Source organism: Serinus canaria, chromosome 25, assembly GCF_022539315.1.
Source record: "Serinus canaria isolate serCan28SL12 chromosome 25, serCan2020, whole genome shotgun sequence".
NCBI lineage: Eukaryota > Metazoa > Chordata > Aves > Passeriformes > Fringillidae > Serinus > Serinus canaria.
The window spans coordinates 12,679,877-12,695,504 of record NC_066338.1 but is presented as its reverse complement, the minus strand read 5'-3'; the positions used below and the strand labels follow the sequence as shown (position 1 = coordinate 12,695,504).

At 49.5% G+C, this 15,628-nt stretch overlaps 1 protein-coding gene across 2 annotated transcripts; it reads left to right on the top strand.

Moving 5' to 3' along the window:
- Positions 1-3,124: 3,124 nt before the first annotated feature.
- ANP32E (acidic nuclear phosphoprotein 32 family member E) lies at positions 3,125-12,159 on the top strand. Of its 2 annotated transcripts, none has more exons than XM_050984569.1 (7): positions 3,125-3,376; positions 4,870-5,019; positions 5,475-5,597; positions 6,186-6,348; positions 7,015-7,169; positions 8,026-8,077; positions 9,560-12,159. In XM_050984569.1, exons 1-7 carry the CDS (start codon positions 3,323-3,325, stop codon positions 9,622-9,624), a joined length of 762 nt encoding a protein of 253 aa, XP_050840526.1. In that variant the 5' UTR covers positions 3,125-3,322; the 3' UTR covers positions 9,625-12,159. The 2 variants fall into 2 exon arrangements, with proteins under 2 accessions (XP_050840526.1, XP_050840525.1); XM_050984568.1 differs by having other exon boundaries at positions 3,127-3,376; positions 9,557-12,159.
- The last annotated feature ends 3,469 nt before the right edge of the window (positions 12,160-15,628 follow it).

The window sequence follows — 15,628 nt, the reverse complement described above, 5'->3', positions numbered from 1 at the left end:
GCAGGGCCACCTCACCCTCATCATCCTCCTCAGCTTCCTGGGTCTCCTGCTATGACCCCCAGACTCCTCCTCCAAAGGTACTCTGGGATTTCAACACTCACTCAAAGTGTGTCCTTTTACCCAAGGAAATCCAATTCTTCTGAAGCAGCAACTTTCCAAAACAATGGAAAGATAAGAAGCCCTTCCAGGCAGATAACAGCCCATCCAGCTGTGACTCCAGTGATGGCCTGGAGAGGCTTCCCAGCCCAATGACCTTGGCATTCAGTGGGACCTTCACTGGTGTGAGGAACCAGGCACCTTCCTCTGCTCCTCCACCCAAACATCCTGCTCCATAAAACCCTGGGATGGTTTGGGTTGGGATGAACCTCACAGACCAGCTGGAGTTCCACCTTCCTGCCCAGATTCCTCCAAAGCTCCATCCCACCTGGCCAGCCTTTCCCCACTGGAGCTCTCCAACATCCCAGGAACATGCCAAGCCCTGTCCCACCACACTCTGCTCACCTTTTCCCCTTGTTCCAGACATTGTGGCTGGGATGGTGACCAGGACGTTGCCAGGTGTTGATGGTGACATCCTCTCCACCAGGTGTTGTCTCTGTTCCAGAACTGCTGAGGTTTTGTGTCTGAAGGTTTTGGTGAGAGCTCAGCAACCCTTCAGGCCTCAGATTCTGCTGTAAATAAGAACCTCTGCCAATAAAATCCCCAACACCTGGTGCATGTTCTCTCATGGTAAATAACCCAAAACTGGAATAATAAATGCAAACAATGAGTGCAATGCTTGTCCCATCAAAAGGATCTTCTTGAGCCTCTAAATCCAGTCAGGAGTTCCAACTTTGTTTCTTCCACAACTGCATATTTTCCAGAAATATCTGGGGTAAGATGGACCAGAAAACCTCCCACCACTCCAGCCCCCCCATGGAGAGCAAACTGAAATGGGTGGTTTTGGTCAGGAAATCAGAGTTAAATTCCTTTTTGGGGAAGAAAAAGTGCAATCCCACACTCGGTGCCTGTTGCTTTTCCTTGGGAGAGTTAGCAGGAAGGGAGATGGAAAACTGGCCCAGGTGTACCCAGGATAAAAGAGGTTGAGTCAAGGGATGTTGAGTCAAGCCAACAGGAGACTCTGGTGGTCACAAGTCCCCAGAGCCCTGGGATCCCTCCAGACACCTCCCAGGCCCTGGGGGAATCTCTGGAGCTGCCAGGGCAGGTATGACCCAGCATTCCCAGGATATCCAGACCCCCGGGCTTGGAAAGAAGAAAACTTTTGTTTCCTACAGAAGGTAAAAGGCTCGGAAGGGGCTCAGCAAGAGCGGATGCGCTGCCTGGCAGTGCCACCTCCTGGCTTTGTGCTGCCATAAAGGTGGATTGAGAAAAGCCCAGAACACCCCAGAAAAATGATTCAGGATCACACAGCAGTGAGATTTCCAACCCTGGAGTGGAGTAAAAACAATTAAAGGAAAATAAAAGATGTGGATGAAGGTTATGAGTTTATTTCTACAATCCATCCCTCTAATGCAGACACAGAAAATAAACCAGTTTGTTGTAATCTGACCTAACTATAAATTGAATCAGTCCCTTCCAGAGCAAATCCTCAAACCTAATCCTCACCTTCCAGCGTTGTCTTGGGACAGGAATGGTCAAACACACCATGGATGGACAGCTGGACATGTCCTCTCTGCTCCCAAAGCTGGGAATATTCACCCAAACCTCTTTAGTCCCAGAGTGACACCATCCTCCTGGCTCTTTCACAAGTTCCTTTCCTAGATTTACCCTTTTCCCCCACTCAGAGGGTGGTGGTGGCTCCATGGCCACTGTCTCCATGAGCAGCCACCCAGCTCTCCTGCCAAACCCCTGGGATAAGGAGCTTTAACTCAAAGAGGATTTTCCCTGCAGTTGTGAGAACCTTTCCCAGTTACCTCCTGGTAGCAAGCAAGCAGAAGTCTCTCCAGGTCTCTGATGTTTTCCAGCAGCTCCTTATCAAACCATCCTGGGGAAATATTTTCTCCATGGAGTTTACACAAAGCTGGAACAAACCCGAAATTCCCATGTTGGGTTGTTGGTTTGTTTTTTTTTTTTTTTTTTTTATTCTGTCACCATGCTGCCAAAATGTTTCCTGTTATTTGTGTCTTCAAAGTGAAAAGAGTCAATAAGTAAATATTTAGAACTGCTTGTCCCAGAATTGTCCTGCCTGGGCATGAGGGATATCAGTGGCTCACAGGCTCTTTTCAAGGAGAAAAACTTCAATAGAGAAACATTCATTAATTATTAATTTTAAATAGGAAAAGAATTTCCATAGGGATATAAATCCTGCCTATCCACCTGGGGAGATCTAAATTACATATATCCAACTAGAGGGGAATATAAATCCCATCTATCCACCCCAAGGGGGTTATAAATCCTATATATGCAACCCGAGGGGGAAACAAATCCCATGTATCCACACAGAGTGGGATTTGAGCCTCATACATCCCCCCTGAGTGGCTCAGATTTTAGGAACTGAGCTATTCCCAGATGTGTGAACCTGCCTGCCCTCCCCGATGCGTTGGCAGCGCTGCCGTCGAGCAAATGAACCAAAAATAACACAAATTCGCAAAAGCCGCAGTACCCTATGGCGAGTGAGCCCCGGACCGCACCGGGACACGGCCTGGTCTTAGGGATGTGCCAACCCCGCGGGGGTCCCGTCCCACCGGGCCGGGGTGCGAACCACCCCAGGGGCCCCGCGGAACACGGAGCGGCGGTGGCGGCCCACGCAGGCCCTTCCGAGGCCGGCGACCCCCGCCCGCCCCAAAGCCCGACCCCCCGGCCCGGTGCGGCGCCCCCTCAGAGCCGCGACCTCCCCGACCTCCCCTCCGCCCCCTCAATGCGCGACCCCCTCAGAAGCGGCCCCCTCACTCAGCCGCTGCCCCTGCCCGGCCCTCTCGCCCCTCAAGGCCCGCCCCGCCCCCCGGCTCCGCCCCTCCCGCTCTGGCCGCGCGCACCCGCCGACCCCCGCGCGCGAGCCCAAACCCCGCCCCCGCGCGTCCTGACGGGCAGCTCGCTCGGCCAATAGCGCGGGGTCCCCCGCGCCAATGACGGCGCGGGGCGAGGAATCCCCGCCCCGGGGCGGGGCGTGGCCGGGGGGGGGCGCCATGCGCCGTGTCATGGAGGCGCAGTGTGCGGGCGGCCATTGACGGTGCCGGAGCTGCTGCGGAGCGGCGCGGCCGGGGCGGCCCCGGCGACCCCCGACCCACTCCCGGCGCGCTCCCGGCGCCCGCCGCAGCCGCAGCGACCCTCGCGGCCGCTCTCGGCCACCCTCCCTCGCCAGTGCGGAACCGCGGGAGGGGGGGCAATGGAGATGAAGAAGCGCATCAACCTGGAGTTGCGGAACCGGGCCCCCGAGAAGGTGAGGGGCGGCGGGGCCGGTGGGGCGCGCTCCCCCCGCCCCGTGGGGCCGTCGCTGCCGCCTCGGGCCGCGCAGGCCCGGCGGCACCGCTGCCGAATCTGGGTCAGCCGTGGCGCAGGGCCCGGCGGGGCGCGGGCGGCGCTTCCGGCGCGGCCCCGGGACCCGCGGCCCCCCCTCATTCCCCCTCCGCCTCCTCTCTCGGGGTGCCCCGAAGTTCCCGGGGGGCGCGGCGGCCTCGGCTTCCCCCCACATTAATCCGCCGCTTTCCCCGGCCGCAGTAAACAGGTCACGGCGGCGGCCCCGGCCGCGGCCCGTCGCTCATCCCGGCGCCTTTAATTAGTATAATTAACGTTCTTTCCCGCGCCCGAGCGTGCCGTGGGGGGTCCCCATAACCCTCCCGCTTCCTCCCCGCCGCGCGTTTCCAACTTTCCGTTTCTTAGGAAAGAGCCCCCCCCCCCCCAAAAAAAAAAAAAAAAAAAATATATATATAAAAAAAAAAAAAACCCGAGCGCCTGGCACGGCGGGAGCGCACGTGCGCGGCGGGGCCCGCGCTGCCCCCGCCGGTTCCCGGGGCTCCCGAGCATCGCTCCCCGCTTCGCCGAGGAGGAAACCCCCGCCCGATTCACCCCTAGAGTAAAGTCCTGAGACTTTCGCTTTCCCTGACCCGGCGCACGTGGGTTTTTTGGGGGAAAAAAGCTGCCTGAAAGTGTTGGTTTAAGGCGCCCGGTGGTGTTTGCGGGTGGCAGGTACTCGGAGAGGCCTCGTCGCGCTGCCAGCGTGCGGCTGCTGGGGATGAAGCTGGGAACCTCCCTCTCCTCCCGGCAGCTTGCCTTAAAATTTGGTGTCTGTATGGAATAAGGGGCGTCTTTTAATGAAAAAATAAAGGAATAGTGGGAAGCTGGCCTCGTGGTGCTTGGGGTCGGCAGCACTCCCAAAATTTTGTTAGTGTGCAGGGAAAAGAAGTCACCTTGTGCCTGTCCTTTATCAAGTGGATGTTCCACTCTAGATAAAATAATTTAAAATTAATTGGCTGCTTCTTGTTGCTGCTTCTCCAAGTACACGACCTGTATTGATTATTGAGTGGCTTGGGCACAAGGAAATTATTTATTTGGGCTCCATTAACTTCTAGGACTCTCTGGGAAAATAATCTGGAGTCAGATGGTTTTAGGTTCAGAGAGAAACTGGTTTTATGAGTTTGGTTATGCACAGTTAAATGATGAGACCTGAGAAGTCAGCAGTTGGTTGGCTCCAGTGCTTCTGTGGGGAGCTGTGTGATGGAGTTTTGGGGTCAGGTGGCAGTTTTTGCAGAGTTTAATGCATGTTTAGAGAACGGGAAACTACTGCATAATTTTTAAATGAGGTGGGTGTTGGTGATTTCAGGGTAGAAATCTGCTCTGATTTGATATGAAACCCCAAAGCTGCAGGCACTGCCCAGTCCCTGGGGTGGGTTTCAGGTGAGTTTGCTGCTGTGACACCCACTGGCCTGATTGCAGGTGACAGAGTTGGTGCTCGATAACTGCCGCTCCAGCAACGGGGAGATCGAGGGGCTCAATGACTCATTTAAGGAGCTCCAGTTCCTCAGCATGGCCAACGTTGAGCTGACATCACTGGCCAAGCTGCCCACGTTGAGTAAGCTCCGGAAGGTGGGTACCTCTGGGGTGGCAGAGCTCTGGTTGCACCTTTCAGCACTTATGGTTGGACTCCTGTGGTGCTGAAGGTGCTTTGTGGGTCTCTGAAATGTGTTTTTAAGAATTTTGGGTGTTTGCAGTTAATTATCGTGAGTTGGGTTTGGTCAGGGATTCTGGGGCAGTAACTGCTTGGGCACTGTGAAGGTCCAGCTATGCTTTGGTAGGAGGTTCTTGGGTCACTCAATGAACTCTAATCCTGGTAATTTAAAACTGAGGTGCCCAAACCCATGAGATTTAAGGAGCAGTTTATAATTCTCAATTTAAAGGAACTTTTGGACAGCTAAAGCTTGTTACCTTGGGTGAATCTTCAAAAGTAATTACATTCTTAAAGGGAGAACAATTAACAATGATGCAGCTGGATCTGAGGCTGAAAATCTATTTGTTAATTCCTTTTTTTTTCTGTCCAATAGCTGGAGTTGAGTGACAATGTCATTTCTGGAGGCCTGGAGGTCCTTGCAGAGAGATGTCCTAATCTCACATATCTAAATTTAAGTGGCAACAAAATCAAAGATCTTGGCACTGTGGAAGCTCTTGTGAGTATGAAGTGGGAGGGGTTCTGGGGAGATGTAATAAATACTATTTTTTATCAAGAACCCTTAATATTTTTGCAATGGATTGATAAAATCTCATGGTTGATAGACTCAGTGCCATGGTTATAGGACAGCATGTGTGGAACCCCACTGCTGGAAAATGGGATGGGAGTTCCAAATCAGAGATGGTTGGGCTTGTTTGGTCTTTGGAGAAAAAGTGGCCAAGGTGTGTTTGTGTGCTGAGTTTTCATTAAACTGGGAAGGGACTCTGACATGGGTGTGATACAGCCAGGAGTGGGACAGTGAGGCAGAGGAGGGAGCTGCCAGTGCTGATCCATTCACCTGTTTTTCTGGATGGTTCTGTCCAAAACTGGGCTCTGCACACATAACCCAACCCCCAAGGTTGGGAGTTATTCCACACAAGTGCCTTTGGTGGGGGTTTGGCTGCTGCCAGCAACTTGGACTGAACTTTGAGGGAGAAAAATTCTAACTAGAAATGAGAGATAAAGCAAATTCTGTTATTCTTGGGTTGTCACCCTGCTGTATCTGGTAGCACCATGGCAGAACCCAAATATTTTCATTTATTTTCAGCAAAATCTGAAGAATTTGAAGAGTCTCGACCTGTTCAACTGTGAGATTACAAACCTTGAGGACTACAGGGACAGCATCTTTGAGCTGCTGCAGCAGATCACATACCTGGATGGGTTTGATCAGGAGGACAACGAGGCACCAGACTCAGAAGATGATGATGATGGTAACTTCCTGAAACAAACTGGGGGCAGGAATGGGATGCTGGGATAAAGATCTCCATGTAGTGCAGGGTTTTCCTGAGCACACAAGTGCAGTTCTGCTCGTGCTCCTGAAGAGCAGAGTCCAGAGTGTGTTTGGTATTAATGCACTGATAAAAAAACCAGGGTTCCAGTCCTGGGCTTAAGGGAATTGGACCAAAGATACTTTTGCAAAGACACAATTATTCTTGTTGGCAGCAGTAAAGTCCTTTGTGCCACTGAGTGATGCAGAGCAAGGGGACATGTACACTGTTCTGAAAAAAAAATTACAATTTTACAGGGTTTTGTAATGGTTTCAGGCCCCTGCTTCAGTATAATACAAATTTTAGTTCCAAAAGTACACCTAGCTCCTTTTGGTCCCAGCTTGGTTGCAGTCCTTAAGGGGGCTGCTAGGGCTGGCAGGAATTTGTATTTGCAGCTGCTTCAGACATCAAAAGTTTTGCCTGAAAAATGACAAAATTTAACTTGGTGACAATCATGGTCATTTCCCATGTGTTGCCTGGATTAAAAAAAAAATAAAAATCCCCAAATCCTTCAGGAGAAAAATTATTAGGGCAAGCCCAGCCTGCTATACTCAGAGAAGAGAGAATGGAACTGAACTTCTGGTCTTAAATGTGTGTCCTTCACTGCAGAGGGGGATGAAGATGATGATGATGATGAGAATGAAGCTGGGCCTCCAGGAGAATATGAAGAGGAAGATGATGAAGATGATGGAGCTTCAGATTTGGGTGAAGGTGAAGAGGAGGAGGAAGTTGGTCTTTCATACCTGATGAAAGAAGAAATTCAGGTAAAGTTTGTGAATGCTGCCAAGTGCAGGGAGCAAAGAGAAGCTCCTGTGGGTTTCTGTGGTTACAGAAAACAGTTCTGGTACAGTTCCCAGAGAACAGAAAACAACCACCTTTCAGGAGGTGATGAGTAGAGTTCTTGTAGCTATAAACTGATCACACAGATTACAGGACAGCAGTGAAGCCCTGAGTCCTGCTCAGGTCCTCCCCTCCTGCAGGGTCTCCACAGGAGAACGTGCTTGGTGTGGGGTTTGTGTCCCAGAGCAGCCCCCCCATCTGGGATTGAAGGGGATTTGGGATCCTGTGGCCAGCCACTGCTGGTTCTTTGAGAAGAGTTTGCTTCCTGCCAGGGAGTTCATGTGGAGTGGGTTTAATTCCAATATTCCAAGGGCCACTATCAGAGGCTTGTTTCCCCATCTTGACTTGTCACACTCCCCTGTGTACAAAATTCCACCAAGCAGAGTGATATAAAAACAAAACTTGGGTTTGTTGAATTCTCTGGAGCTGATTGTTAATTCATTTACATTCCTCATCTGTCAGCTTCAGAACAAGACAAAAAAACTAACACAAAACCTCACTTGTTTTCACAGAGTTATGCACCTTTTCCTCCAGGCCCTTACTGTGGGTTCAAAGGCAAGTCTAGAGCTGCTGGCATCTCTCTCACAGTTAATTTTTCAATAACCTTGAGCTGAATTAAAGAAGTGAACAGTGGGGAAAAGCAAAGAAATGAGCCTCTGGGGCTGACTGATGTCTTGGTGGGGAAATTGCAGGGAATTCCTGGATTTCTGCTTGGGATCATTGTGGAAACAAGACTTCAATAAACAGCAATTGTAAAAATATCTCCCAATTTTTGTACAGGATGAAGAGGATGATGATGACTACGTTGAAGGAGGTGATGAGGAGGAAGAAGGTAGGTGCTCAAGGATTGAAGCTGTGACTGAAATAATCAATTCTCTATCATTCTTTGTGGGTTTGGGACATGCACGCTAACACAAAACCAAAGTCAAGTAAAAGTGAGGAAAAAAACAACAATTTTCTGAAAGGAAAGGCACTGTCTGCTGTGCAGTTGGAAATTGTTCTTTGATGTGGAGAGGAGTGGGGCTCTGCTGTGTATTTTGTTATTTACATACATTGAAAATATCCCTCAAGTGCACCAGAGTCTCTGCTGGCAAAGCCTGGCAGGCAGGAGCAGCTGGAGCTTTCCCTTTATCCAGCTTCTCCATAAGCAATTCTGCTACAGGGACAAAGTTCTGTTTGCAAGGAGTGGCTGACTGGAGTATTTTTTAATAAGTTTTTTCATTTAAAAGAATTCCATGTCTTTGTAAAGACAAATCCCAGAATTTCTCCCCAGCTGAGCTCCCATCTACTCCACATGCTGGGCTCAGTGGAGCAGGTTTGGGAGCTGGATTTTCCACTTGCAAAAACAGTATTTCTGAAGGAGCAGTGTGAATTCTTCACTTTGTACAAATCCTGGAGTCAGGATGGGCCACTGGCCAGGGGGTGGCTGCTGGGGAATGAATGGACTGGCTGGGGCAGCATTGCACTGCGAGCTCCCACCAGCAGAGCGCACAGCACACCACCCAAAGCCAGCCCCTGGCACAGGGAATCCAGGGATGTCCCAAACCCAGGCCCTGGCACAGGAAATCCAGAGATGTTCCACAGCACAGCACCCAAACCCAGCCCTGGCACAGAAAAACAGGATGTCCAATCAGCCCCTGCCACAGGAAAACCAAGGATGTTCCACAGCACACCACCTAAATCCAGCTCTTTGGCACAGAAAATCCAGGGATTTTGTGGCAAAATTTGTGCAGGATCTTGGGCTGGGACCTTTTGGCCCTTTGGCACAGAAATCCCAGGGATGTTGTGCAGGATCCTGGGCTGGGATCTTCTGGCCCTTTGGCACAGAATCCAGGATGTGTGAGGATCTGGGCTGGGATCTTTTGGCCCTTTGGCACAGAAATCCCAGGGATGTTGTGCAGGATCCTGGGCTGGGATCTTCTGGCCCTTTGGCACAGAAATCCCAGGGATGTTGTGCAGGATCCTGGGCTGGGATCTTCTGGCCCTTTGGCACAGAAATCCCAGGGATGTTGTGCAGGATCCTGGGCTGGGATCTTCTGGCCATTTGGCACAGAAATCCCAGGGATGTTGTGCAGGATCCTGGGCTGGAGATCTTCTGGCCCTTTGGCACAGAAATCCCAGGGATGTTGTGCAGGATCCTGGGCTGGGATTTTTTGGCCCTTTGGCACAGAATCCCAGGGATGTTGTGCAGGATCCTGGGCTGGGATGTTCCATCAGGAACACACCTGCACCCCACACACTCCCTGTTCCCCTCCCCTCCTGTGCTCTGTGGGCAGACCATAATGGGCTGTGTGTGTCCCTCTCTCCTCAGCAGAGGGTGTCCGAGGGGAGAAGAGGAAACGAGAGCCCGAGGATGAAGGCGAGGAAGAGGAGGATTAATTTGCAGGACCAGACTCTCCAGTTAAGGAAGACGCAATAGTGATTATGCAGCTCTGTATGTCCATGTACCATAGATGTCCTGACAGAAATCCTATGTTAACTTTTTATAGCAGAAGTGTGGTTTTACTATTCCTGCCCCTTTTATCATTCCAGATAAGCTCTGATAGCCCATAGGGAACCTTCTGTAGAGAACAATTTTCAGCCCTATAATCACTGAAGCCATTGGCAAATTCTCCCCACCAGAGTTTTCTTTGGAGCTCTTTAATTTCGTACAATCTTGCTGTGTTGGTCATTGTTAGCCCTGAATCCAACCCCATGTCCCATGGGTTTAATACTGGGAGTTTTCATTCAGGATTTTAAAGTTTTTATGCTTAAAAAGCTGAACTGAAAAGTGCTCTACAGTGAATTCCCCACTCTCTGTTAAATCAGTTGACTCTAGGCCAAGTTTTCCATGGATTCAACTGGAAACCCCCAACTAGATGACACCCGTGTTTCAGTTTTTTAAAAGGTGACTCCTGTGATTTTTCCTTTTTGAAAGCTCTTCTCTATTTTGGGTATTCCAGAGTAAAGCCTCAGTGGGTTTCAGAAGATGTTTTTGTTTTCCTGCTTGCTCCAATGTTCAGTGTTTGGAGTACTCACTAGATTCCTTCAAGGGTGTATTTTGGCAAACTGAAAGAGTTGTGATCCTTACAGGGTTGCAATCCATAAATTTCCCCCCAAGTCCATTGTCACTGCAGGTATTAACAAAGCAATTAATGTGTAGTTTTAAACCTTTTTGCCAGAAATCTTTGTTAAACTTTCACTCACTTTGCTCTTGCATTGTCATTCTGGGAATTCTGCACCACTCATGGCTATAAAATGTATAAAATAGATGAAATATGCATTTCTGATGCAGAAGTGAACGGGTAACTCCTCCAAGCGTGTTGTTTTCCACCCCCCAGCTCTTCTAGAACTGTTGAAGGGAAGAATGACCCCAAGCTGGCCCTTCTCTGCACTTCACCTCTTAAACTGTTTCAATCTGGCTGTAAAACACTCAGTTTGTGTGTAACAGTTGGGAATATTTGGGGGTTTATATTGAGTGGCTTTTTATCTAGCAGCCTTTATAATTCCTAATCTGCCCCAATGTATCATTTTACCCTGTTGGAAACAAATTTTCACTTCCAGCATTCCTCCTTCAGGCGTGACCTGGGTTTCACACAGTGTAGTCCTGGTATCACACTGACTGACATCAGTCTCACAACGGTCCTGAACCAAATATCACACACAGCTTTATTGCAGAGACTTATTTTTGTATCTGTCCTGGCTGTCCTAGCTGCCAGAAACTGGGGAGAGCCTGCAGGTGGGAGATTGCTGGGTCTAAGGGAGTCAGTCCCTCATCACCTGGTTCCCTTTGGGATGTCCCTTAGGAATTTCAGTGTGACCTCCAGCTCTTGGGTGGAGTTTAGATCGTGCAGGGTTGAAGTTCTGCAAAGCCTCACTCCCTGTGTGTGTGGTTTTTATCCCCCCCAACTAGAGCCTTAATTCTGGGTTTCTCCTGAACCTTCCTGGCCTCGAAGCGGAGTCTGGTGGTACACTGGGGAACAACTGACTCCTTGGGCTTTGTGGTTTTTAAAGGATATCTCTAAAGACACTAGAAAAGCTGTGGTGAAACTTCCTTTGCAGCCACAACCAAGTTCTGTGTTTGTGATGAGTCCTGGCTGGGTCAGTGCATGGTTGTCATGTCCTGAAGGCTCTGGGTGAGGCACTCATTCCGTGCTCAGCTTTGAGAGAAAAAGTGTTTTTTCCCATCCTTTTGCTTATTGTCCTTAGATTGAAACTTGTTATTTATAAGTGTGTATGTTAGAGCACCTCCATGTCAGGGTTTTACTTAACTGTCTGTAACTGATGCAGATAAAATTAGTTTTAAATGGAAGAAAAAAAAAAAAAAGAGTCTATTTTGATGGATTAAAATAATGTGGGTAGTGGGATTGTTTGGATAAGCAAGACCAGAGCTCCGAGGGGTGACAGCCCTTCCCTAGGCCAGACTTCCCACTTCCCAAACAGCCACAGTTCCACCACGTGGAACCTGAGCCCCTCACGAACCCAAGAATCTGTCCCAGTGTCACCATCCCCGGTCCCGTGTCCTCCGCTCGGCATGCAGCAACAGCGTTTTTTAATGAGGAATTCAGAGCCTCCAGATAACTTTTGAAACTTTTTTGCTTGGTGGGTGGTCTTTTCATGCAAATACGTCAGGGTGGGTTTTATATTTTGTAGAGGTTTTGTCCTATTTTAATGCTCTTTGTATGGCAGTCTGTATATAGTGTGGTTTGGTTCCTTCTCCGACTCTTTCCTGAAACTTTGGAGTAACTGATTTTGTGCAACTGTGTTTTGAATAAAGCCATGACAGTGTTAAATTAAAGACAACAGCCCTGCAGCACTCTTCTGGTAACTTTTAGTTGTAACAAAACATGTTTCCTCCCCATGTGTGCTGTAAATTTTAAATTAAAAAGTTTTCAAACCGAATTATTTCAAATAAATCGAGACTATTGTATTGGATTACTTCTCGGGGTATGTCCACCTGTGGGAAGGAATGGAGTAAGGGAATTTTCTTTCTGGTTGTGGAAATCTGCAGAATGGTGTGTGTTTCTGGGGATGGAACTCGGACTTGTGGTACTTGAGACCTTGGTAACATTGGAACAGTCGAGGAAAGATGTTCTGGAAAACCCGAATGGTTCCCTGAGTGCTTCCAGGTGAGTTTAACACAGATGTCATTGACATCACAGTCTGGGTGAGTCCTGAGATTTGCTTTTCACAGGTCCTGCCTTGTGCCTGGCAGCCTGAGCCAAGTCTGGTGCTGAAATATTCCTCACACAAGAACAATGTTTAAAAAAAACCCCGCTGCTCCTCCCGAGCTAGAGAAAGCATTGTTTTATCTTGGGATTAGTCCAGCATTCCTGGCAAAAATCCCTTGGATGCACTTGAGAAAGCCCTTGGCAAACAGGCTTTTCTGCTGCTGGATGAGCAATTAGGCAAGAAATGGGTGGTGACTTTCTGGGATATTTTATTTAGTTTTAAAGGGTGGAGAAGAATTGCTGTTCCAGCTGAAGCCCCACAGCTCTACCCTCTGCACCCATTTCCCACTGGATCTGGGGCCAAACAGAACCTAAGTTTTGGGATGACTTTAAACAAATTAAATCCATCCTTTGTGGCTGCAGGTGGGTGAAATAAAACCAGTCTGTCACACAGTACTTTGAGGGCAAAGGAGAAAGCTCCAGTGGTGTGTGGGCACATTCAATGCCAGGAAAAACCTGCTGGGTGGCTGATGGGTTCCTCAGCTCCTCATGATGTGGAACCGGCCCTCCCTGCCCCAGCCTCTGGCTTACACAGCTCCCCTGCTGCCACAACGCCAGGCACCTGTCTCGAGATGGAACTGGGCAGGCACCGAGGGATGCGGCCGCTACCCGCGGTCCAGCAGCGCCCTAGCCTTGCACAGCCCCCCCGCCCTCCATTTTGTTGCAGTGAGGGGAAGCCGTGCCGGCGGGCGGCTTCCTCCATCCTGCTCCTTCCTCCTCCTCCTTCTCCTCCCAGGGCTTTTGTCCTGTTGTCCCCTTCTCGCTCCTTCCCCGGCCCTTATCTCCCCTTCACAGTGGTGCTGCTTCCCCTCCTTTTCCTTCCTCAGGGCTCGGGGCGCCATTCCCCCAGGCCAGGTACCCTCCTGAGGGGGCGCGCGGGCCGCCGAGCGCGGGAAACCGCGACCCACGGGGCTCCCCAGCTGCGGCCGGCAGGGGCCGAGCCGCGACCCCGCCGCTGATTGGCTGAGATTTGCCGCAGTTCCGCCCCTCCGCCTTCCCGCCACCCGCGCGCGCGACGCCCCGCCCACAGCCCCTCAGACCCCTCACGGCGGCCGTGAGGGAGAAGCTGTCCCCAAAGTCTCATTTCCACCCCCAGAACAGCTTCTGCTCCCACCCGAAATGACCCATTTCCACCCCAAAGCCTTCAGGAGGGGCTTTTCCCCTCAGGTTGTGGGAACTTCATTGCGGTGATGGAAAACAACGCGGTTCAGAGGCCAAGCGGAGAAAAAAACCCGAAAATACAAAGCGTGATCCTGAAGGTAGCTGTCAACGTCGCGTGAGGAAGGGTAAATTCAACCAGGATTTGGTAAAAATGCACCGGGCGAAAATAGTTGCTTAGTTAAGCCCAGTAGCAAGGGAATTCCTAAGTGTGTGTTTTCAAGCAGTTCCTGCTGCCATGTAGTTCCTAATTTTTCCCCAAATTACTCCTTTCGCAGGGCAATGTGGCATGTGCAGGTTCCAAGGCAAATCCTCCCCTTTTTCAATTACATCCCTACATGCCATTACCCATTTCCAGGTTAATTCAACCCAGCCACAGTACCGAAGAGATTTGGGCTTATTTTTGTGACCAAGGTGCCTGGGTCAGGGGATTGAAGGTCTGGGGCTCCCACAGATCAGACTTCCAAAAAAGAGACTTTTTTTTGGTATGAAATGTGACCAAGAATTCCTAGAACTATCTCTTGCCATTTCTGCACTTTCCATAATGACCAGTTAGCCTTTTTTGCCACTTTATTCTCCCTCTAATTAAATTAATTTTAAAAACCTCATGCTGCCGAGGATATAAACCCCAAGGATCTCCCAATGCCTAACCCACAGGCAGCTCACTTTCAGCTTTACTCATCTATATTTTTATGTGAGATTGGGGAAGCCAACATTCTCGTGGAATCCCATGAATTCAGGAATTTGGCCTTGGAGAAAACTGTAAAATCCTTTGAACTGCTTGATGGAGTAATGAGAAATCTCAGAATGAAAACTGCCCCATTTTCCAGCAAACAGAGCTGTTGTTGATTTTGGCAGCAGAGCTGCTGTATGCTAAAAATACACCAGTTTCACTGGTCATACCCATTGCAAAGGTCTGAAGCAAAGAACGAGATCTGAATTTATGAGGTAAAAACGATGCTTGAATTATTTTTATCCATTTCTGAGCCTCTCAGTTGTGCCAGGGGTTGCTGCGTCACATTAGATGTGCACACTCGTGTTCTCCATTTGCTCATCCATCGACTGGCACAAATGGAGAGTGAGGAATGCAGCTCCCCCAGGGTACCAAAACCCATGGGATGGGACAGAAAGAGTCAGGGACAGCAGCTGCTTGAAGCAGGACATGGAAAATGTCCCTCTGCAGAGCCTGAGGCAGGGAAATTCCTCTTGCTACTGCTGCTGTTGGGAGGTTTTCTCACTGGAGCTACAGTTTGGGGAACACTCCTCTGGTTTTAAACTTTAAAATTACACTTCATAGTATGCTCAGTTTCTGCTTTGAGTGTGTCTCATTAAAAAAATAATAAAAAATGACCCCCAAAAATACCCAAGGAAAGTCCTTCCTATTGCTTCTAATTTAATTGGCACAAATGAGGGCAAATCCAAAAATAAATGTTTGGCCACAACAGCAAACCAGCAGAAAACCACGGGGCATATTAAAGCTGGGAGCTCCTGGCACTCAGAAAAGAATTCTGTTCTAGGAACAAAATGACCCCAGAGTGTGGGTTCATGTTGGAAAAGGAGCTGATCTCTCCTATGTGAATGTCCTCTCCTATGTGAATGTAATGTGTTCACACAGGGTGTTTGAGGGGCATTTCCTGCTAGACTAGAATTAATTCAAATAAAATAATCTCGTGATGATGACTGAGGAGCAGCCAGCCAGAGCTCCTCAGCATTGCTTTGGTGAAGCACTGATGTCTTCTGGCCATTTGTGAGGGGCTTGGTCACATCCTTGTCCCTGGGAATGTTGAGGACATGCAGGAATCATGTTTAATTAGGAATCTGAGGCTGGAAGGGAGCTCCTGGCTAATGGTGAATTGAAGCTAAGGCGTCCCTGCAGCAAGTGCCTTTCTGCACTCATTTCAGAATCACATCTCTGTCTCTCAGCTTCATCACCATGATGAGTCATAATTATCCTGCTTTAAAGTGTGTGCTGTGGTGTTTCTTCTACGCCCCGTGTGTTTTGAGTGAGCTCCCAT

Bases quoted from the DNA above. Each gene is read 5' to 3' on its own strand.
- ANP32E (XM_050984568.1), top strand. From the start codon at position 3,323: ATGGAGATGAAGAAGCGCATCAACCTGGAGTTGCGGAACCGGGCCCCC. The intron at 5,020-5,474 runs GTGGGTACCTCT...TCTGTCCAATAG, and splicing joins CGTTGAGTAAGCTCCGGAAG to CTGGAGTTGAGTGACAATGT. The intron at 6,349-7,014 runs GTAACTTCCTGA...CCTTCACTGCAG, and splicing joins CTCAGAAGATGATGATGATG to AGGGGGATGAAGATGATGAT.